The sequence below is a fragment of the Mesocricetus auratus genome, unplaced genomic scaffold (genome assembly GCF_017639785.1).
Source record: "Mesocricetus auratus isolate SY011 unplaced genomic scaffold, BCM_Maur_2.0 Super-Scaffold_6730, whole genome shotgun sequence".
Taxonomy (NCBI): domain Eukaryota; kingdom Metazoa; phylum Chordata; class Mammalia; order Rodentia; family Cricetidae; genus Mesocricetus; species Mesocricetus auratus.
In genome coordinates, this window is record NW_024429184.1 from 111570312 (window position 1) to 111595015 (window position 24704).

The 24704-nt window shown below is 42.9% G+C and overlaps 2 protein-coding genes across 4 annotated transcripts in view; one reads left to right on the forward strand and one right to left on the reverse strand.

Moving 5' to 3' along the window:
• The window catches only part of Dpysl3 (dihydropyrimidinase like 3), a 113794-nt gene extending 109663 nt beyond the window's left edge, over positions 1-4131 (forward strand). For all 3 annotated transcript variants that reach the window (XM_040741860.1, XM_040741862.1, XM_040741863.1), the window contains exon 14: positions 662-4131. In XM_040741860.1, the coding sequence (XP_040597794.1) occupies positions 662-750 (89 nt within the window). In that variant the 3' untranslated portion in view covers positions 751-4131. The remainder of the gene's footprint in view (positions 1-661) is intronic.
• A 2326-nt stretch (positions 4132-6457) lies between these two features.
• Positions 6458-24704, reverse strand: part of Stk32a (serine/threonine kinase 32A) — a 118157-nt gene continuing 99910 nt past the window's right edge. The window contains exons 8-13 of the mRNA XM_005069172.4: positions 19022-19119; positions 14279-14395; positions 12806-12931; positions 11332-11460; positions 10641-10705; positions 6458-9931 (exon numbers count right to left, since the gene is read on the reverse strand). Coding sequence (XP_005069229.1) covers positions 9835-9931; positions 10641-10705; positions 11332-11460; positions 12806-12931; positions 14279-14395; positions 19022-19119 — 632 coding nt within the window. The 3' untranslated portion in view covers positions 6458-9834. The remainder of the gene's footprint in view (positions 9932-10640; positions 10706-11331; positions 11461-12805; positions 12932-14278; positions 14396-19021; positions 19120-24704) is intronic.

Consider the following 24704-nt stretch of genomic DNA (forward strand, 5'->3'; position numbering starts at 1 on the left):
TGAAGGGGAGGCGACAGCATACACAGAAAGGAATGCAAAGAGGGGAGGGACTAGAGACCATGGAGGAAAGGATGTAGAACTAAGGAAAAACAGAAAAGGGTTCAACTTTTTGACATAACTTTTCCAAGCAATTGAGGTACCTACTGTTCCCAAGTAGTCTGGAGAGTGTGTTCACCTTTGTCTGTGGCTTTATGGCCACATATGTCCTTAAACATTCAGCAGCTCCTTTCTGAATGGAACCAAGCACACATTAGCACTTCAAGTTGCATGAACAGGGAACCTTGACCCTCCAACTTGGAGGCCTTGGACAGGTGACCTCCCCTCTCCTGAATCTCTCTGTCATGGAACAATGAAATATTTTTCTCCCAAGCCGCAGTAGTGAGGATGCAGTGGAGTAATCCATGGGCTTTAACGCATGGCCAGCCATGGTCAGCATAAGCAGCCACCCCCATGTTCTTGCTAATAGTATCGACGTGTGCAGCACCAGATGAATTCTAGAGGGGAAATGTGGATTTCCCTATGAAAACAGTATGAATATTCAAAGTTCAAGATTTGGTGTTAAGTTTCTTGTGCACCAGGAAAGTTCTTAATATCATTCACTCTTAAAGTTACTCACCATCTTTTTACCTACCCTTGTTTCTCCCTGGCAATTTGTCTGCAGGCACCCAAGTGGATGAGGGTGTCCGCTCAGCCAGCAAGCGCATCGTGGCGCCGCCTGGAGGCCGTTCTAATATCACATCCCTGAGTTAAGCAAGCCCTCCCAACCAGGGAGGCAGAAGCAACAAGAGATTTTTCGAAGCCAAAATGGTACACCAATATTTAAGAAGGAAAGTGAATCCAAACAGTTGCCATCTAAAGAATCAATAAGCCTCAAGCCTTATGTTTCCCAATGTTATGCTCGCTTGCCTAGCTCTATGGATTGCTTTGATTTCTGTTTATGCATAACCTTGATTTCTTTGACCCCCCCCCACTTACATGCATGCGATCAGACAGGCCACTAAGGTAGAGTCTGCATATTATAGTGTTGAGGGCGTATGTAGCGCTGCATCTTAATGACGAGGGGACAGACGAAGCTGGGACATCAAGAAACTTAACAAAAGGCAGGAAGGTTTCTTTGGGTGACTGGGTGGTGGGAGCCCAGGGCAAGGTGGAGGGCACAAAGAGGCTGGAGTAGGGTGTGTAGGAGGGGGGTTGGGCTGGATGAGCAGATGGGCACTGTGTCTTGTGTCGATGATGCACGCTAATTTCCATGGAAAATGGCCTCGTGGCAGCTGGATGCCCCATCACCGTCCCCTGGGATCTGCGGAGAAGGCAGGAGGTCTTTGGGTTTGGACTTTGTCCTTTCCTAGTAGATTCTGTTTCTTTCATTGTTTGTCACATGTCAGAATCCAGCCAGTTCTTCCGCCTGTTCAACGATACGGAGTTCGCTTGGGCCCCTTTCTCGTGTTGCTTTCTAATCCACTTTTCTGGCTTGTGAGGGCCACACAGCAGAACGCATGGCGCGGTCTCTCCTTCTTCCTTGGTGTTCGTCTGAGGCTGCCATGGAGGGCGCAGCACAGAGCAGTGACGTTTCCACGCCCTTCCTGTCAGGCCGGTGGAGGCAGCTCTCACTCTCCCACCCGCAAACGGAGGAGACGCTCGTGACTGCTGAGTTAAGCGTGATGTGATTGGCTATCTCTTGATCTTCTCACATCCAAACACATTTGAGATTTGACCTTTTCTTTTCAACTTTTTGGAAAACTGACTTTCTCAGTTCTTTTTTTGTTTGTTTGTTTTGTTTTTCGAGACAAGGTTTCTCTGTGTAGCTTTGTAGACCAGCCTGGCCTCCAACTAACAGAGATCTGCCTGCCTCTGCTTCCCGAGTGCTGGGATTAAAAGTGTGCACCACCACCACCCGGCTTCTCAGTTGTTCTTAATCTTGTCCCCTGATAGTAACCTTAGCTTCTATGGGAGTAAAACAGAGATTTAGGGAAGCCAGCCTTGAGTAGCAGGAGTATACTATATATATAAAACCGTATTTTCAGTTCTACGCCATGTGTTCCCTCTTCTGCTGGCAGGTCCCAGGGGTGGGCATGTCACTTTTTAATTGGTACTAAAATCTCCAGGGTGAGATGTATGAAGTGACACAATGTACCCTTTTTGGCATGGCACATAAGGGGAGTAGGCAGCAATGTTTGCACCCCCTTTGTCTACCGGAGTGGGAAGTCCTTGTCCCTGTCACTCTATTTCCAAAACCAGTTGTGAACCACATTCTATGAGCAAGGCAGGGGTCTGGAGAAAGCTGTAGGCTCTCCTGCAAGTAACATGCTGTGGCCTTGGCTCAGACTTCAACACTCTGGAGGCCCTCTTGCTAAGAAATACCACACTGTGTATCAAGTACTCGGAAGATCAGAGCAGGGCTCACACACATTCTAAATACTTAGGAGAAATCGCTATCTCTGCCTGCTGGTGTTTTTCTGTCTCTTTTGTGTCTTTGGAGGTGGAGGATTTTTGTTCATTTTGTTTTGTGGAACTGGACGGTGCAGTCTGGGGCCTGTCACCTGCTAGGCAAGCATCCTGCCACTGGCTACCCATCCACAGGACCGCCGGCCCTTACTGCAGGTTGTAATGAAACAGAGAGGCGGAGAGACATTAACTGTTTGGCTGTGAAGGGATTTGGAAACAGCAGAGGAAGTGGGTTTCTCTGAGCACGCTGGTCTCTCTTGCAGTCATGGAAAAGTCTCTTTGAACTTCTCAATAGGGAATCTTGCTGTTTAGAGCTCTCATGGTGCTTTTATTCTAACGGAAACTTCAGCAGAAGAAAATGAGGGGAGTGTAGTCTTGAATTACAATCCGAAGATTCGGGGATTTCTCCAGGAAATTCAGAATGACTTTTAATAGGGAGTTTTCCAGATCTGAAGCTTGTATAACATATACCTCAATAGCCAGGCTTGGCTGCAGCATAGGTTGTAGTACCATCAGTAGCCACCAGATGGAGGAAGAGACATGTAAATTAACTAATTCTGGGCCACCACCACTGTGTGGTTTCCCATGCCTGAGACCGACTAACTGGTCCCTCCAGGGCTTCCCTAGTCATGAAAAATACCCTTCTCTAGGTCATCTGCACTGCAGTTGGGACTTCCAAAATATGCCACCTTGCGAAACTTGGTTCCGCTCAAGCACTCCCTGTGTGCGGTGTGGCACAGAAATTCCTGAGACAACGCCCCCACTATTTTCTTAACATGAGAATTTTCTAAGCAACATGTTACTTGAGTTAAAATATTATATTGACATTGGTTCTGCTCCATAGATACATCAGACAGGCCCTGTCACTGAGTTTTGGAAAGGAAAATGACAAGGAGTGATGACTTCCTCCACTGGCATCCCATCCAAGGGTGGGAGGGCATGTTGGGTGCTCAGTTCTCTCAAGAAGCTTTGTAATCTGGGTTTTACATCTAGCCCCCTCTGAGAATACCATGTAATCTCCAAACTCGTTGTTTCTAAGCCCGATGGCAATCTGTTGACATTCATACTGAAAGGACCACAGGCTTGAGTGGTTGGGACTACTGTTGTAGAGCAAGTAAATCAGCTTCCCCAGTGGAGATATTTTTTTACTCCTAAGATAATTTTGAAACTAATAGAATTATAGTCATTCTCCAAAATAGCCTTTCCCCTGTTCAAAGTCCAGTGGTTCTTTGGGTCATTTCTTCCTGACGATACTCAGAGGTCTCATCACATCTCCCAAGGCCTGAATCCAAGCTCTGGCCTCCATTCTGCTCATCCTTCCAAGTCCCTTCCAAGAAGCCAATGTGTCCCAACTTTGATTCCTGCCCCGAGCCCCCAGATCTTCTCTCCCAGACAGCCCAGCTTGTGCCCTGATGCAGTCGTGGGCTGGCCTAGGCAGCCAGTCTTCCTCGTAATTCCCCTTTGAGACATGGTGTGTGGGTGTTCAGTTCTGTGTCTGGTGGCTATGGACAGACAGTGCGTCTCCTTGTGACCTGTGTAGCTGTGAGGCAGCTCAGAAATTGAAGAGCTGTTTGGTTTAAACCGTGAAGAAAACTGTGTATCGAGTTAGCTGAGATTAAAGAGAAAAAAAAAGCTCATCAAGTGACTGTTAATGTAAACCTGGTTATTAAAATAATTATAAAATTACCAACATCGTTCTCCAGTCTTTTGTGTATGCAATACTATTTCACCTACTACGTTGAAACTCTGGGAGACTGCAGAAATTATTCAGTGAGTAAGAGTGCTTGTTGTGTTAGGAACAAGGACCTGAGTTCCAATCCCAGCAGCCACATAAAAGCCAGGTATGTCACCATGTGCTTGGGGTAGGACACAGACAGGAGTATATGAGCTACCTAACTCCAGGTTCAGTGAGAGACCTTGTTTCCACGGGAGAAAGTGATAAACCAGGACAGCTGATGACCTCCCCTGGCCTCCAGGATATGCACATAGATGCACAGCCATGCATAAATGTACACATTTAACGCAGGAACACACACCTATACACACACACACCACATAAAAACACACACATAGTGAAGAAAAAGAGCCCCCATAATACCATTTAGTTGGGAGATAAACAGCAGACCCGATGACAACAGAGGTAACTGCAAACAGTTTTCCTTGAGATTGAGCCATTGGTCATTGACCTGACAATAGCAGTTGCAACTTCGTGGAATAGTAAAGATTTCCGTTAAACAACCACACCCATTATTAGTGTAAAAACATACAATGGGGATAAATCTGGCTGACTCTAAGACAGAACTCTAAAAGGTTGCATTGTACTTTCATGTGTTTCTATCTTCAGCAAACCCCGGTTATTATACTGTTTTGTAAACATGACCTACTTATTTCCCAAAGCGTAGACTTGGAGGGAAAACTCCCAAGTAAATCCACACTATTTTATACTTCAGCAAGCTGATCTCAGAGAGCCCAGTGAGTGTGAAAAGCTGTTGGCTGTGCCCACTCTTGTGAGAGCTTCCCTGTGAGTTAGAAAGTCAGAGGTTCTGATTAGTATAATGAGTCTTTAAATGTCCAGGCTCAGGGGTACAGCTTGGAGTGGAGCATTTATTTCGCTAGCAGGCAGATGGCCCTCAGATCCCTAGCACTGTGTAAACAAAAACAAACAAAAACCCACAACAAGGAAATCAAAGTCCAATTCGGGGTTCTGAGATCATTTTGCCTCCTGGACCTCCATGACATTTCTCCCTGTGTTGGGAAACATCCCTGGATAGAGCTCCCATTTACATAGGGCATTCAGTGGTGAGGTTTCCACTGGCACATGGGTGGGGCTGGAAGAGAGTTTTAGGATGCCCAAAGAGCTAACTGTAAGTGGTGAACCCCAACAGCTTTCTGTCTCACCCCAGCCTCCCTCAAGAGGTGCTTCTGCCTCGGTGAAGCTCATTCCTTGTAGAGGCAAAACCAGTCATTGACATCTCTAGGTTTCATCTTTCCTTCTCAGTGAACCCAGAGGAGAGATTCCCCTCTGTATTCTCAGTCAAAGAGGATACCTTTGACTGGTGGAACATGTCTTCCTTCTCATGACTGAGGAGCAGCTGAGCCTGCTGTAAGATTTCAGTGGCTTTCAAAGGGGCCATCAGCACTTACACTGACCTTAGCTGGGATGCAGTGTTCTGGGGAGGATGAAACAGTTTTTTAAACACTGATGACAGACATACCTATGGAGTCTGGAAGTGTCTGGGAGTTGATTCACACTTGACCAGGTCAGGAATGAGAACACTGAGCAGGGGTGAGAATAACAAGGACATTCTGGTTCCAAAGAACTTTCAAGAATCAGCTCTCCTAAACACCAAGCAATCCCAGAGAGGACAAAAACTGCAGAAGAGGATGGAAAATAAGGGGACCAGAGCAACCTGCAAAATGAGATCACTTCTATGCATAAGGCTGGCCCTCTTCAGAATCCAGAGTGCTGGGTCCTGAACTTTGCTCACTCGGCTGGCTACTGCGAAGAACATACAGGACACTCAGCATGGCCTGAGCAGTGGGGCAGCAGAATTGCAGGACTTCGGAGCCCACAGAAGCCCAGGAGTTTGTGGCTGACTGACTATGGAGCTATTGTGAGGCTGTGAGTTAGCCCTGCATTCCCAAGGAACCTGCTGTCCTTCTATCTCAGATTATGAGCCTTGGAATAACCACCTGTGGCTATGGTGTAAGGAAAGAAACAAACCCTGAGGGGCGGAGAAGATCTCAAAAGAGACTTAGAGGTTGCCCGTAAACCCGAGGTCACAGTAAAAGGCAGAAGGCAGGATTGTGGTGGCACTTCCCAGTGTGCCCACTAAAATGTGCAGGCACAGATCTGCAGCACTATCCCTGCTAAAGGCACCGTTCTTCTCAATGGCAGTGGAAGTAAGAGCAGGTGACCTGGGGTGGCCAATCACACACACACACACACACACACACACACACACACACACACACACACACACACACAGCTGACAAAGGAAGGCCCAGGGCGTAGTGTTACAGACGATGTTTTAATCCATGCAGACACAGTTACATCACGTATGCTATGGAGAGACAGAAGCACACTTTTTTTTTTAATTTGGGGGTTTCTACATCAGGCACTGGGTCAGCACAGCACAGAAGACTGAAATTTGGAGTCTCGGTGTCTCACATTAGACAGACACGCTGAACTCACAGCGAACAGCAGTCACAGGCGGACAGAAGCAGGAGACGGATTTTGTGAGGACAGAACACAGGAACACGGGGGAGCTGAGCAAAGTGCTTGCCACGCCTATCCACGGAGCAACTGAGGCGTTGAAGCGTAGCATCCCTGACAACCTCAGACAGCAACACTCCTTGTCCTAGCTTGCTATTCACACACCCACTAGGAAAGCCACAGCGACAGGAAGTCTAGTCATTCCTGGATTTCCACTAATTAATGATTAGATTACTGTGATTGCTGCTCCAGATTCATTGTTGTCCTAGAGATGATCTCTACTAACACCGGGGCTGCTGTGGGGCCATTGGCTCTTAGCAGGTGCTTCCTTCCAGGGAGTGGGGATCATAGCCAGGCTTGCTCCATAGGTAAGGCTGTCCCACCTCTCCACTCTGGGCCGCTGGGAATGCCCAGGAGATGGCAGCTGTCTGCAGTGCAGGAAGTGGTGTCACAGCCCGGGCACTCAGGTTTTCAAACCCTGCTCAGGCCTTCAGATGCTCTGTGTGTTAGAGGAGGAAACTGCTGGGAGAGATTCTGCAAGTGGCAGAAAAAAAGGATGGAGTAGTCACACCGTTTTCTGAAGTCCTCAGCCCTAATTCTTCTCAGAAGTATAATCGCGTTTCATTGGGGTGGGGTGCCAGCATTTAGCTCAAACTGGGGAGTAAAACTAAGAAGCAGTCACCAGGAACATTTGGGAAGGTTTTGTTTTTGTTTTTTGTTTTTTTTTTTCGAGGCAGGGTTTCTCTGTATTGTTTTGGAGGTTGTCCTGGAACTCAAAGAAATCCACCTGCCTCTGCCTCCCAAGTGCTGGGATTAAAGGCGTGCGCCACCAACGCCTGGTTGTTTTTGTGGTTTTTAAATCTCTATAATATTCAGCAGTGAGCAGTGCCCAGAATCAGCTATTCTTCCCAGCCAGATGCCGATTCTGTTTCTCCTGGTGTTGGGGATGTAACCCAGGCCATCATGCATCCTTAGCACATGTTCTATGGCTGAGGTATAGACCCAGCAATGTAACACACTGCGTGCCATCCGTCTGACCGGCACGACAACTCCCAACTCCCGCACTGCACTACAACCAGCACCTCCTGGGTTCTGAAAGCCGGCGGTACAAGATACTCTGTGGGAATACGAGCTACGAATTCAAGCTCCAGAGACCTTCTGGGTTCCTATCACCACCTTAATGTCTAACGATGCAAAGCAGTCCTCATCATCTCGGTGGAGACCTGCTGTCCCTGCTGTCCTTGGGGAATCACTTCTGAAAGCTGCTGTCCTGGATGATGCCAACAAGACCCGGGAGGAGGAGGAGCCAGGAGAGGGAAGGCGGAAGCATAGCACGTCAGGCCCTCAATGCGGACAAGAGGTGGAAGCTGGGGCATGCATGTGGTCCCGGACACTTGTCGAGGTTGCCAGCCTGGAGCGCAATTCAGTCACCTCAATGATGCTATGCTTGACCCATTCACCTCCCTGAATTATCAAAGGGCAAGGGCTTTGAATTAAACAGTGACTAAACACAACCAAAACATCACAAATAACACGTGAGAACGTCAGAGATACAAGTTGGATAGAGGAGGTGGTTTTTGGTTCTTTAAAAAAATATAATATAGTTGCTCTTAGTAGAGAGGCACTGTAACATAGCCATGACAGAAATTCTGGAGAACCGTAAATGCTGGTCTTACGTTCAGCTCCTGGTTTGTTTTTTTTTTTTTTTTTACACAAACTTAGTTGCTAACATCAATTTTCATCTGTCTGCCTTCCCCAAATGACTTCGATCAGGTCACTTGGGCCAGCCTGCTGTCACCATTGTGACCACTAGATGGCCTCAGTTACAAGGAATTGAGAACAATGCTCTGTAAAGCCCACCTACTTCTTGATTCTGCTTGGTGTCACCAGGGGGGCACCCAAAATGGTTCTTCTAAGATCTCATTTGCATCAGCACAGTGGGGCTACATCACACGCACGCACCACACTTACATGAATTACAGTTTTCACACAAGTGAAGTATAAAGGCAGGGAAGAGTGAGACATCAGTAGTATTTTAAGCAGCTGGGCAATTCTCTCACAGTGAGTGTAATGTGGGGGCATCTGTCTCCCTGAATTTGACCTCTTCCATCTGTAAGCCTCCTGTTGCTTCAAGTGTAATTCTAATCTGTGTAAATCGTCCCGGATTTTACTTGGCTATTATGAAAAATAAAGGACAAAACAAAAGGTGATATATTTCATGACAGAAAAGCAAAGGCTAAGTTTTCCTTCCCCTGTGCTACGCGGAGTTAGGGGTTGCTCAAGGGAAAGTTTCTCCAACTTCCTGATTTAAGATGCAAGACAACTCTCCTGTAAGGTATAACTTCCCTGAACGGTTGAAAGCATCCCTGCCTACATCGGAGCAGTGTCCTCTGACCCTCTCCTGAGGAAAATTAGCCCTCGAGGGGCAGGCATACCAGTGAATAGCAAGTGGAGTCCAGTATTTTACAACTGCCATGTTGAAAGTCTCACGGATGGCAGCATTTTCCAAACTTCTGCATATGAGACTCCTTCTGTCAGTTCCGTTCAGTTGACCAAGGCCCTGTCACTGAAGGGAAGTTGAGAGGCTGAGGCACAGTAGGGCCTTGTTGACAGACACCAAGCCAACATAGCACCCCACTGCGAGGTCCTATGAGTCTTCGTTACTCCTAATCTGACCTATGTATTTATTCCATCTGGAATAGTCTATTCCTGTCTAACCAGGCCTTGGAATTCTGGTCCCTGTATGATATTCTCTAGCCCTGAAGAGGTTCACTGTATACAGTGTCCATATTCACATGCCATCAAAAAGAATGAAAAAAATAAGCCTACTTTCAAATGTTCATTCAACAGTGAAAATAAAGGCTGTCTAGAACAACTGTGGCATTACAGACTGAAGGCCAGCTCCTCCGGAAGGGCCCTCCACCTTCAGAGCAGTGAACTGAGACAGAGGGAGGAGTTCAGTGATTTGCTTAAGGTCGCAGAGTCAATGAGTGGCGAAGTCAGATCAGAGGAGCCCAGAACCAGCAGAGTGTGGCCACCTCGGAAGGGAATTCATTCACATTTTCTACTTCACGAGGTGTGGTGCAGTAAGGGCTGCGGTTGCTGCTTCTGGAGGTGATAATCAGAAGTTTCTGGCCAGGTGCCGGGAAGTGTCCCCCGAAGGTGACAAAGCATCATAGGTTGTTATTCTGGCCATCCTCCTCTTCTGTGCTGGTTTTGGATTGTTCCAAGGGCACACTTGCTTGTCTTTGATTAAAGTCTCTTTTTACTCTTGAGGGGGAAGGGGAGGGAGAGGGAGAGGGAGAGAGAGAGAGAAAGAAAGAAAGAGCGAGAGAGAATTGTTCATTCAAAGGAAAATGAATTTAAATTTCTGAAATGGCAGCATATAATCCAATAATTTTTGATTCCTTTAAAATACAATTAAAATATAATTATATAATTTCTCACCATCTTTCCTCCCTTCCAACCCTCTTAAGCCTGACTCAACCCCCTCCCAAATTCACTGCCTCCTCCTCTTTAACCATTGCTGTAATAAATATATAAATACAACCTTCTGAGTCCATTCAGTGTTGCTTCAATTTATAAAGATGTATGAATGAAGACAACACTTTAAAAAAAACACTGTTGGGCTGGCAAGATGGCTCAGTGGGTAGAGGGACTTACCAATGGACCTGATATCCTGAGTTTAATCCCTAGGACCCACAGGTTGGAAGGAGAGAAATGACTCCTGAAATTTGTTCAATGACTACCCCTGTCCTCCAAAATGTTAAAATAGGCAAAACTATGACACTAGGGTTATTTATCAGCTAAAAAACACTGACAGAAAAAGGCTTCAGGAAATTTCAAAAATTTTATCCTAGATTTACATCATTTATATAATCAGTAAAATAACTCTTAAGAATATATCAAATCTCAGCAAATGAAATCTGCTCAAATGGAATCATTTTAAGCTGCTGGTCTCCACCTCACCATTACTCACTTTTCTCTGTTGAAAATGATAAATTCCTTCTGAACAGCATCCAGGTGCTCTTGGAGAAGACACGTCTTCAAGGTGAACATAACAAAGAAACAGAGGCATGCTTAGCTGACACATAGAGACCTCAAATACCAATAAACGTATACTCGGTGAGCATCCTGGATAGAAAAAGTCCTGCATCCAGATGGGAGTAGACTCTGGGAGAGTGATAGGAGGGGAATCCCTCTACCAGGCCCATTGTTCTATCAGAATCATCAGAATCAGCTACAATGACTTTGGAACTCTGGAATATATATATATATATGTATATATATATATTATGTGTATATTATATATTTTTTCAGCTTCTATCCAAAAGTGCAGGTTAGTTACAGTTTAACTGCTGATACAGTAGCAGTTAACCCATCCTCCATGTCCCTGTCAGGGAGTCCTGCACATGCCCCTTCAGCAGCCTATACCATACCTTTCAGAAGACATAATGGGAAATTAAGATGATGTCCTCCAAATCCCGGGACCTGTGTTCTGGATGCTGTTTGGAATCAAGGAGGTGCAGACAGCCCAGCGGCCATCAGCTATGCCTCCTTCATGGCCATAAACCCTCAACGTGGGGCAAAAGCCTGCTTCTGAGATGACCTCCCCACTGCGGCTCTGGAATGAACCACACTTCCCTGAGCTTGGTGAGAAACCCACCTACCTGAGAGGAGTCACATTTTCTCATCTCCTTCTCCTTTTTTGCCAGGCGCTTCTTTTTCTTATGAAGAGGTTTGGACTCCAAAATCATTTCTTCGAGTTCAAACGTGGGGTCACAATTGAGCCTGCCTTTCTGTAAATAGGAAACATGACTCAGGCCTCAGATGCTTGCATCATTCCTAACACAGAGAATAATACTTAGTCCTAATGGGAGCGATCCAAGCACAATAACTTGGGCCCCTACTGAGGTTTTATAGCATTTACTGCCAGCATTGTCTTTTACATTCTCTGATTGTATAATTTATCATGTTTACAAACTTCTAACTATCCCTCAGTGAGAAATGAAGGAGATAATGTTAAAATAATGTCCCTAAGGGTTGATCTTCTGGGCTTTTCAGTTTGTTCCAATAACCACATAGATCAGAGTCATGGCCGTTGCTTGTTCAGCTCCCAAGATCACCAACCAAATTTCAGAGTCAGGATTTCTGAACATGAGGCCAAGAATTCATCACTTGGCAAGTTATCCACATGAGTCTGAGTTTCTATAAGGTGGAGCTTCTCACAGGAGCCAGGAGTGGCTAACAGAAGGAAGTCCATATCTGCAGCAGGTGGTACCCAGGGTCTGCCGTAGTCACACATCAGCCATGCCCCCAAGTACAAATCTCTCCCTACTTTCCTGTCACTCACTAAGCAGACGCTTACACCCTCAGATGCCACCACACCACTCTCTCCTTCCTTCTGCGGGGCTGTCACTTGGCACACAAGTGAGCACCTTATCCAGCTATTCACTGAAACACGCATGTGCTCGTGCCTCACTTGGACGTGAACAGAAAACCCATGTCTCCGCAGGAGTCCACCATTCCTGCCAATGTTCCCCTGTCTTGTGGTATACCTCACATCCCAGGCAGAGAGGAGAGAGGAACCTGAGCAGGGCCTCAACCTGAGCTTTATCCAGCAGTGTACACTGGGACTCAATGTCCCTCGTTTGGGTATTCACCCAAAGCAAGTTATCTCTCAGTCATTATTAGTTCCTAAAACTGTAGATCGGCACAATAAAACCTACAAAAGAAGAGGAATAATCCTGGGGAGTGAAGTTTCCCACTAACTCACAGATTTCCATGGACATCAAAGATTACTTCCTTGCAAGAAGAAAAAAAAAAGTCACTCCTTTCAAGCTGTACATATCTAGAAAAAAACTCCTTGGGAGACTGGCACCTCTTACAGTACAAAACACAGTTAAAAGGTGGAAGCCCAGACATCACATCCCTACACTGGAATCCCAGTTTAGCTTCTTACCAGTCATGTGACTTTTGGTGGCCATCTTGCCCTATGGGTCACTCTGTTTACTCCTCTGTAAAGCCAGTATTGGGGCATTTACACATTACTGGTGATCATCAAATGAGACCCTGCATGGACCCGTACACAGAGTAGTGTGGCCAGGGTGTGGGGAACACTAGGGCTAGTTAAGCTTGACTTACAGTTGGAACGAAGCCAGGAATGAGCCTCTTCTGTAGCACAGCATCCCAATTCATGTCACTCATGTAAGGGAAGTTCTGAATGTCAGTCAAGTGGGAAAACCGCTGGTCTGGATTAGGCTCAAGTAGCTGCCAATGAAATGCAAGCATCATTGTCACAAGGAAGGTCAGATACATGGACCCCAGAAATTCTCCCTAGGTGTTCTAAACTGAGTATCCAAGGGGAGTTCCTTGTAGCAGAAATTGAGCAAGTAGTTTGACAAGACAGTGATCTCCTCCTCCTACCAACATGCCAAACAAGTGGCGAATGTATGCTTTGGAATACCACCAGAAGTAGTGTTTGCAACATGATGCATGCAAGTGGCTTGTCCCAGAAGTTAAATAGAACTTCCCTTCCTTACTCTCCTACTGGGAAAGTTTGTTTTCTAAACCATGGCTTACCAAGCTCAAATCATGAAAAATAGTATCAAGTGCACATTGCTTTACAGATCTAAGACCTAAAGCTGTGTTTTACAATGACATAAAATGGCCAGCAATTCTTTTTTCTTTATATTGTTGCTTCAATCTATGACCCATTGAAGCCAATATGTGGTCATACTGTAGCTGGCTCACATGTAGCATCCAGACAATATATAACACATGACTTCAATTTAACAGTAGCCAAACAAGCTCATTCACTACCCAAAGAGACACATCCATTGACCACGTGACAGTGTATCACTGACAGAGCAATGTTAAAATGCTTCTCTTGGTTTCTATACTTGCAATGGAGTTGTAGAGAGCAATGTATACACAGACCAATATCAGTCAAAAAATCACACTAAGTTGTACTGATCTCAGGGAATGCACTAGAAGAGCTAAGTCATGAAGTGGTGATCCAGGAGGAGAGAGTGTCATGTGAAAAATCTGGTAGTGATATGATGGTGGAGAAGGCAAAACAGCCAAACCAACTAAAGCTTGAGAGACTTTGTAATGTGCAGTTTAGCTTGATCTTTATTCAAAAACCAGTGAGAAGTCGCTGAAATACGGGAAAGAGAACCAGAGAGAGTGGAGTGGCAGAAGCACACAACAAATCAGAAAGGACTTGGGAGAATTTAGAGAGAAGCCAAGGATATGAAGGGCCGTGAATGTGACAATGGCTATTGACATGTAAATTTAGAGCAGATGATGGACTAGATATAGAAATGATGAGTGAGTATCTGTGAAGGTACCAGCCACTGGGAAAGGGAACACTGGAAGAGATCCAAGAAATACAAGGAGATTAAGAATTATGTTTTTAACACGATGAGTTTGAGAAGGCCTTGAGACATCCAAAAGCACTTGTGGGTTGAACTAAGAAAGCCACATATTTGAAAATAATCACAGCAACAGTTCTACAAAGGGGTGTTACCCTGACCACATCTTGACTTCTAGCCATAAGCCAGGATGTACACTTCCTTTCTTGACTTCCTTCCAACATGCTTTCTCCTGTCTCACCTTTTTAAGAAGGGATACCATCTCTTGTGACCAAGCAGAAGGGTAAGTCACAATTGCCGTCTCAAACATGTTCACAATTTCCTTGCTGGGAGTACTGGAGCGGATATGATATGGTCTCTTAGGGGGAAAGAAGAGAAAGAGCCTTTATTTACAGGTCAGTGGGGGAGGGAAGCCTGCAAATATTTACAAGGTAAACTTTGAAATAATAAAATCTCAACAAGAACCCTTTCAAGATGATTGACAGGTAGCCATGAGGTACATGGTCAAGTCCTGTCAGAATTGCCATGGATTTTTAAAGAAATGTCATGGACTTTAGTTTTTCATCAAAAACAAGTTCTAAGAACTTGTTATTTTACAGATCCAAACAAAATATTTCAGTGGACTGAACCAGTCTCTGATGCACTGATTTCATCCAAACTGTTTTGTTCATAACTTTTAGCCATATTTATATAAAAAAGTGAATAATGAATAGAAAAACTTCAAATTATTATATAAGGTTGGTTACAAATAGATCATAATTTTCCCATAGCCTTATCTGAAATACAACAAAAAATAGGTATTGTGTCATATGCTTGTAATCCCAGAACTTGGGAGGCAGAGGTAGGAGGATCAGGAATTTAACTGGTCTCAGCTCCGTAAGTTCAAAACCAGGCTGGGCTACCTGAGAAAGAGATGCTTTTGAACAATCAAGCAAATAACAACAATATTAAACATAACAAAAAGGTTAAGCATAGAAAATTTCTTAGAAAATATCAACTCCAGTATCTAATACTCTGCTTCCATGAAGTATGTAGTACAGTATTTTATGCTGGAATAAAAAGTTAAACAAAGAAACAAAACCTTTTCTAGGACAATCATGGTCATCTATGGATTTAGTTTGAATACAATAAATTAAAAACCAAAATGAAATTAGTATGAAAATCTTATTTGGAAGCATGTTATTTCTAACCTACTCCAAAAATTAAAAAAAAAATTTTTTTAAATAAAAGAGCTAATGGTGATTTTACATCTGTACACTAGAGGGCAGACATTGTGGTTATTAACTGCTCTGCTGGGCTGGGCTTTCCTGTCTTCTAGGGAAACCATAAGCAACTTCAAGTCAGAGAGGTTACTATATGCACAGGACCAGGACTTCCACATCAGATTAATCACAGGACAGTTAATGTGTGTGTACACATTTAGCACATGATTGACCTTTCCCAGATGTTTAAGTGACCACTGATGGATGAACTAATTTGGAGGAAGGGGAAGTGTTTGTTTTTCCCAGGAGTCAATTAGAAGGTTTTGTAATGTAATCAAGTGTTAGAGTTGAGGTCAGAAGGCTTTGAACGCTAAACAGGTCATTAATCTTCTGACCCTCAGTTCCTTCATGGACAAGATGAAGCTACTTCATCAGCAAAATGAACCACTGCGAAGGGTGGCTATGGGGAATGAGAGTTGGCAATGCAGGGGAAGTTCTCTATGCAGTGACACGTGACTAGCTGACAACAGGATGGGATATATCAAAGAACCTTAAAATATGCTGTCAACCAAGAGGGAGAATACATAGCGAACGGGCATGTAGGAAACAAAGTGTTAGATGGGAGTAAATGGTGTCTTCTGGCTGTGTTTCAAGAGTTCAAAGGGGCCGGTGGGTAGATGGCACAAGCCTGTCGTGCCGTCCTGGAACTGGGGAAGCAGAGGAAGGAGGATGGAGAGCTTGAATTTAGCCTTGGCTACACAGTGACTCTGTTCCCCAAACAAAACACAAAGAGTTGCAGCTATGCTCAAACAATACAACAGAGGTAACTACCTGGAGCTACTTAAGGTTACTACAAAACTATGAAACACAGGAGGCACTTTTGCCTTCCAATGGCTGGGGCTGGGAGATGACTGAAGGTTAACGTTTAAGGTACAATCCACCCAAAGTGCAGCTAGGCTCGGAGGGGCTTTTAAAGCATATTTTAACTAGCACATTATTTTCTTTTTTCTATAGATAAGAGTTTGCAAACAGCAGGAAGTTATTGCTCAGCATACCTCCTGTATCTTCAGTTATGATGAAACTTGTAACTAAATGTTGTTATTTCATTTTCTTTCAATTAACTGTATTTTGCAACATAATCACATACCATCTTTTAATGATTCCTTACGAGAATGTGTCAAAACTGGTGTACAGTAATTTGTTCCTCTGCTTACTTAACACAAAATATATTGAAGAAAAATTGCACAGTGTGGGTGATATTAAACTATGTAAGATATATATCCCATTTTTAATAAATCAACAATCTGATCTCACAGAATAGAAAACATAAAAATTGATATGTCTAGTGATATTTGTAGGGTAAAATATTTACAAAATAGAGTTAGTCGTGAAAGAAAAATACATCACGTTATTATCATATAGAAAGTTTTATATTTATATATACATATGTATAAAATTATCTCAGCAGGGAGTTAAAGCATGATTCATTTTTGTCAAAATTGCTAAATATTTGTACATATAAACATCTGAAGAGGGCTTATCCACATGAAAATAGAAATATTTGGGAGTGACAGCAAAATGCTAGGGGGGCTTTGCTTTGTTTTGTTGGTCTGTTTGTTGTTGCAGATTTTGTTTTTGTTTGCTTTACTTTCCTATTTTAATTGTTTTTGAGTTATATAAATTCCCCCTCCATTTCCTCCTCCCAACCCCTCCATGTACTCCCCACTGCTAGCATAATCCCTAAATATTCATCCTCATACCTACAGCTAAGTATAGTACTCTAACCCCTCATCAAGGAAATTTCTCTTTGCAGCAGATAGAGACCATTATAGAAACCGCAACCAATCAGATGTCCATTCCCAACTGATACATCTACAAAACAACTCCTGCACTAAGAACCTAAAGATCATTATGTGAGAAGCATGGGTCCACCGGGCTACTTGTAGTAAAGCACAAAAGAAGAGAGGTGAGTTACAGATGAAAATTATTGAGCAAGAATGAAGCAGAAACTAAAAACTTGTAAGTTTGGACTCTATTCATAGTATATAATAATACAAACAAAACAAAAAAAAGAAGAAAAATTAAAAAGAACAAAATACAAGCTCATGGGGAGAAGACAGTGTTATTTTAAAGAGAACATAAAATATAAGACTAGGCAACTAATTGATAATTGAACCAGGGGTTTACAAGAAAAGTTAAAGTTGAAGGTGGGATTATGCCATCAGAGGGACTGTTGGTTGGAATTAACGGGCACAGACTGTGGCCTGGAATGAAGGAAAGGTGTCAGACAGCTAAACATCTTGTTCCATTTTGTGGTCAATGAGAACTAGTTGGACTCCTTTGCTTTGAACTTGGTACCCCTCTTTGTTTCTTATTTGTATCCTCTTGGGTGGCACTGTCTAACTGATGTCTGTTCCCATTGCTATATTTTGGAAGCACATGGTTTGTCTGGCTTCATAGGTTCTTAGCTAGATGGGAGTTCTTCCTTGGGATGAACCATGACCTAAGTCCCATCCACACAGGATTTGGATAAGATTCAGATGAGTCTTGGGACTCTAGAGATGATGCTAGGAGGAGAAAATGTTATTGCTAATGGAATATATTGGATATATTTTACATGTTAGGAGGAGGTAGGTTTTGGAGAGCCAAAAGACGAACACCATGGTCTAGATGTAACCCTCACACAGTCTAACCCTCAATGAGATGGCATTTGAAGACAGGAACGATGACAGGCAGAAGTTAAGACAGAGTATGTCCTAATGTCAGAGCCTTCATGTCTTCTCTTCATCCTTATCTTCTTCCTTTACCCACCTTCCTTTCTGTGTATTATAAGGACACCAGAACCCAGCATTTCTTACTCTCTGACTTGAACTTCCAACCTCTACCATCTGTAAGAAAATAAACATTCTAAGTTACCCAGTTCACAGTCTGCTATTTTGGTAGGCTGGACTAACTATGATACAACTTTGGGAGATACCTGAATTCCATATAAGTTTGTAAGGATTGTATCAAATATAATTTTTAGTATATTTCTCTGTACTTCTTGTGGGGAAGAGTTTCTTGTTTGAGAAATGTTTCCATTAACAAGGACACTGATTCAGTTTGCCAGGGGACTCATACTCAACAGTGACATCAGACAGGGGACCAGCAAGATAGAGCACAAGTTGTCTGCTGTCAATAATTCAGCCTTTTTTTTTTTTGGAGAGCTGTATCTTAATTAAATCTCTGTCCATGACTACAAAATGATTTTCTTTAAATATAGACGTCTATTTATTCAAGATAGTGAGGTGTATTGATTTCCCTTCACTAGGAGTTTTTGATATCCATATTATTAACCTATCTATGTAATTAACATTAACTGACAGATCTGGTGACACATATAGGACACCAAATTAATCTGTGCAGAGGCCTCAAGGGAGTGTGATTAATACCAGACGGTGTAGGTGTTTTCTGATTTCAAATAAAGTGCTTGGTTATTAGCAAATAATGAATTCTTTAATTTGGAAACAGCATCTGCATGGGCTGGGGAGATGGCTTAGTGGTTAAGTGACTGGGTGCTTGCAAATAGCCTGGGTGTGGTTCCCACCACCCACAACAGGTGGCTCACGGCACCTCTGCTCCACTTTCAGGGGATCCAATGCCCTCTCTTGGCCTCTGTGGGCACTGCACACATGTGGGGTACCTACACACACCCAGGCACACACACATATACATAAAGAAGCAGATCCTGAAAACATGTTTTCTAGAATAATGGAAAACGAGAACGTGTGGTTCAACTTTACCCGGCCTCTCAGCAGCTCATAAGCTGTCACCCCCAGGGACCACCAGTCGACAGCAAAGGAGTAGCCTGTTTCCTTCCTGGAGATGAACATCTCAGGTGCTGGAAAAGAGAAAAGGTCAGTGTCACTTCCTGTCAATCTGTTTTCCCAACACATTCCTCCTGCGAAGAATCAGCAGCCAGAAAGGTGTAAACACTTTCATGGATGTTTATTATTCATTGGTAGATTGCTCACAGCAGGCAACATTATCTAATTTTTTAGCTCTCTCCACAGTCCCGTTCATCAGCTAACATAAACAGACACACGCAGACCTTAGTGGGCAAATTCTTCTCTTCTTTAGAACCTATTACATTGTAGGTTCTATTGGGCCTCGGACGAGCCACTAACTCTGAGACGAAGAACGCTGAGGGGGACCCGCCGTCTTGATCTGGAAAGTCCATGCTGAAGGAGCTGAGTGGATATAGCAATCTCAAACAACGTTCAGAGATGTAGGAGACACCCATTGGCTTGGGAATACCCGGCTGCATCAAGGGAGAAAATGAATGTGGCCTCTGGTGTGTGATGGCAAGAGAAAGAGGAGAGAGGGCGCTCAAGGAAGTATAATACTTTGCAATAACCATGGGACATTTGTATTTTATAACTGTAGTTTTCTGAATTGACTCTACTGGGAAGCAGAGTCACATCAATTGAATGCTCCGAGATGACCCCTCGGGCTGTCTTTAAGCACTTTGTCTACACATTTCTAAGAAGATGCTTGCATCCTAATGGAGCATGAAGGGCAGAGCAAGGGCAGCTATGGTGCTGTTGCTCACCAGGCTACACACAGTGTCTAGCATAGAACCTGGCCCTCAACCGAGTCAGTAGTTAGAAACTTATCACACAGGTGAATGAACACAGAAGCCACCAGACTTGTGGTCATTATCTCTGTATCTGTGCTGGGTTCAAATGCTACCTCTACCACTTATGGTGCCCATGAGCAAACCAGTTGGCACAGCACCATTCCTGCCCAACCAAGATCAAAATATCAAAAAGAATTCTTTACAGTGTAGAAATTAAATGAATTAATGCATGTCCAAATGTCAACATAGTGTCAGGCATTTGCAAAAATGAAAACAAAGAAACAGAAGCAAATTCCATAACAGTAGAGGAATTTACTTAGTGTAAAGGCACACAGCATTGATGCCAAGTCTCCTGTAGTAAGGAACTGACTGGGTTAAGAAATCCTGAGGACATGGCTTCTTGATACAAGCCTGTTTACCTGTGCACTTGAAGTCTAACTAAATTTCTGTGGATACTTTCTCATTACAAGGGTGGAATATTGACATCACCCTGATGCTCTGGACTGACTTTAAGAGCTTTGTGCTGAAGGACTAAGTGGGTCTAATGCCCTGGTGAATTCATGTTTCATGCATCAGTGTGTCCTTCTTCAAGTTCCAAGGACCAGTGCAAATGGAGATAATGGCCCTGACCCCATAGTGCTCCTACTCCTGGATGGAATGGACTGTATTCCTCTGCATTCTTTCTTTAGTATCATACCACAAACATTGCAGTTAGAGGGCATCTAGACGATTTGGAAGCATGGCAGGGATAGTTTTGTCAGGAAATGCCAACCAAGGTAAATATTACACTATCAAAACAGTGTACTCTCATATCAAACCATCCTTGGAGGTTTTTTTATACTCTCCAGTGCAAATAGATGTCTTGCTCTATTTTCTAACATGAAGACATTTGTAAATTCATTCCTCCACTAAACAAACATTCATGGTGTGCTAATCCCGGAGGAATGATGATGGCAGTTTAAGAACAAAACCCATGATAATTTACAAAAGTGCTATGACACTTCAGTTCCTCGTGCAGGCACAGGGATATGGGAGATGTTGCGGGGATTTCTCTGATTCTTTGAGAAGATCCCCCGCTCCCAAGAGGAGCCAAACAGAACTGGCTAAGCGTCACTCTCCCTCCAAATAGACAGGTCTTTTGTGTGGAAAATTTTTTCCTTTGATTTTCAATATACACATTCAGAAAGTATGTGAAACATGAAAAAATGAACAAGTGTTTAGAAGCCAATGTCCCTGTAACCATCATGGCCATTAAAAAACACAATTATGTTCCCACCACTGAATCTGTCCTCAGAGCTCACCATCTGAATTTTAACTGAATAATGTTGATTTTTACAATAATATATGAATTTATATTATATACTTCTCCAGGGCTATGAATAAATCAACTGAGAAAGTGACTAGCTGCATAGTCACTTAATATTTCAAGCAATTATAATAAAGGAAGCATTAGTAAAGGAAAAAAAATGAAGGAAAACATCCTTGCATTGTATCAGTCCTCTGAAATGAAATGTTAGTCTCTGTAGTCATTTGTGTCTTGCTTTTTAGCTCAATAACATTTGTTTGTGATTTATGCAAGTTGCCACGCAATTTGGCTTGTTTGAACTTAGTACTACATGAATACATGGTGATTTACATATCTGCCCTCTTGTGGATAGCTGTTGGAGTTTTTTTCAATTTGGGAGTATTGCAAACAGTGCTATTTGGACCACTCCTGTGCACCTATGATACTGTATCGTTAGCGATGTTGTCAGGACGGGACGTGCTGAAGATGGTGGTGTGCATTTCATACACCTAGATAAGGCCAAACTACCCACCAAGGGGCTGTGAAGCTCACACCAAGACCAGCAGTCAAAGCTCTTTTTGCTCAACACTCTTTTCCACACTTGGAGTTTTTACTGATTTGTTTTACGTGACATTTTATTTCACTGCAATTTAAAATGACTTTTAGGTTTGCTAGAATTTGTATGTTTAATTGGGTATTTGATGGTGATTATTTGGTGTTCAGAGTTGAAAAACCTAGACATTAGATTTTTGTTAGGATGGAAGGTAAGGGTCTCCTAAATAATTCTATAATATAGTGAAAATAACTCACAAGATCTTACAGAAATGACCTCAAGTCTCATCCTTGAGAAAAGTGTGCAAATGATGCGTTTTGGAGAAAGAACAGGAAAATTCCTTATATCCCATAGATTAACCTACATTATAAAGTTATGGCAATTAACCCTGAAAGCCCCGAGTACAGATATCATTGCATGAGGTTATTCAAATTATGATAAATGATTTTCAAATCGGTATGAGAGGGCTGTGATTTTTATACAGAATTTCCAATTAATTGCTTAATAATCTAGCAAAAATAAAGTAAGATCCTTTTTAAACATGTGTTCAGTGAAAGTAGCATAGAATTGATATTAAATAAAAAATGAATATGATAATAAAGTACCAGGTAAACTTATCTAAGATCTGGAATAAGAAGATCTAGCTAAGAATAGCATCCATGACAGAAACCCTGACACTACACATGGGTTAGGCATGGGTCCCAGTCCTCCACATGAATATGAGTAGTTTGATCATATTAACGTGAAGTTCAGTGAAGCAAGGAGACTGCTGCATGTTTAAAATCTAATTCATTGAAAGTTCCAGGCCAGCCAGAGCAACATGGCAAGACTCTGCCTCAAAACCTGAATCTCAAAACTAACAAATCAAGGAGACAGAACTTGTGTACGGTACCACAATAAATACTACACACTGGGAGCTAAGATTTAATATCTCTGATACAAAAAGGTGGAAATTATTTATATAATCAACAAAAAGTACAAAGTAGGAAGAAAAACATACCCAATAAGAAGATGAGCAGATTCTACAAACAGGAAATATATAAAAGGCACAGGGATGGATTTCAACATTGCAATGTGACCCATTCCTACTGATCATTTGGGTAGGCTGTGGTCCTGATAACTGGGCACAGGTGAAGATGCAGGGAATTTCATGTGTTCTTCTCGTACAAGTAGAAATCAATGTGAACCTTCAGGGAGAGACATTGGCATGTGTGTCCTATAACCAGGGATTCTTTCTTACAGTGTTCATTTTAGCTAGCTAATAAGTAAAACTCATATATATGTATATATATATATATATATATTCACTGTGTGCAATGCATTTTGAAATATGGATGTAGCTATGAATTACAACACATATTTACTGGTTTTGACATTGTGTGTGTGTGTACGAATGTGCACATTCCATTCTGTGATGTGAATGGGAAGGTGAGAAGACAATTTGTAGGAACCACTTCTGTCTTCCTACTATGTGGGTTCCAGGGATCTAACTCAGGTCTTTAGGCGTGGTGGTAAGCAGCTTTACCTGCTGAGTCATCTTGTTGGCCCCTTAATGCTTTTTACATTGGCAAAAACCCAGTTACTCTCAGTGATCCCTAAGAGCAGATGACATTATTTTATGTTCGATTCATCACAAAGAAATAATGCAGCTGATGGGGATGATTCTGCTAACAAGATTTCTATTATAAAGTCATATTCCAAAATGGGAAAGAACCAAGTATTCAACAACAGAGGAAACTAGACATATCTTGTGGTGCACTCTGCTCTACAGCACATGATACAGATTTCTAGTCACTGACGTGGAAAAATGAACAGTGTTAGTTGCCAGGCAAGACTCAGGCTCTGTAGGCGGAGGGAAGAGGGTGCCATTTTCAGTAGAGGTATGTTAACTGACTTGAACCAAGGGCATCAGATAGCTTAGAGCAGTGGTTCTCAACCTTCCCAAAGCAGCGACCTTTTAATACAGTTCCTCATGTGGTGGTAGCCTTCAACCATTGCTACTGTTATGAATCATTAAATAAAAATCTGATACACAGGATATCTTATATATGACCTTCATGGAAGGGTCATTAGACTCCCCTCCCCAAAGAGGGTGGGACTCACAGGCTGAGAACTACTGGCTTAGACCATGCTCCTCGTCCTTCCCTGGACTGGTTTCCTTCCTATTCAGGTTGCTCACTTCTAAAGTGGAAACAGCAACAGTTATTGCTTTACAGAATTGTTTTCAGAGTGAGTGATCCAAGGCCTGCTCCCAGAATGTACCCAGCCTGCTAGCAAATGTCAGTCATTACATCATTACCACTGCCATTACCCCAAATGTTCCAGGCTAGATGTTTCTAGATTTGAATTTAATTTCATGCTCTGCCAATCACTTGTTCTGTGGTTATCATCATGTCATTTCCTCTCCGGGTTGGATTTTTTTAATGTATGAATAAAATAGTGGTAAAATCTGTCTCACAGAGTTGTTTTAATGATGTAATAAATATTAAAGACTTAGAAAAGCACCTGGGACATCATAAATGCTCCCTACAGGCTAACAATTGTTGTTACCTTTACATTATCAAATGTGTATTCACATTAGAGAAATTTAGCCTAATCTATCTTCCAAAGATGTAAAGGTAAATGTGTTTGTACATAGAGAAAAACATTCAATTGGAAACTATAATCATCTATTGGTAGAAGAATTAGCTTACCTTCTTCTTTGCTTGTCAGCATTCTGCACTTTTTCATAGTGGACTTCTTTGTTCATATACTTACACGCATACACACAACACACTTCTCCTCTGTCTTAAGGAGAAGGCTTTAATTAGTGATCTCTAAGTGACCTGGATCACACTCACACAGTTCTGTGGTGAGGGAGAATGAGGGCTAGAGTAGTGAGGTGGAGTAGGAGGACAGAGGTGAGAGCATGTGGAGGACACGCCTCTCATCTCACCATTGCTTCAGCATGGACTTCCGTCTTCTTAGGCCCTTCCTTCCTTCCTTCCTCCCTTCCTTCCTTCCTTCCTT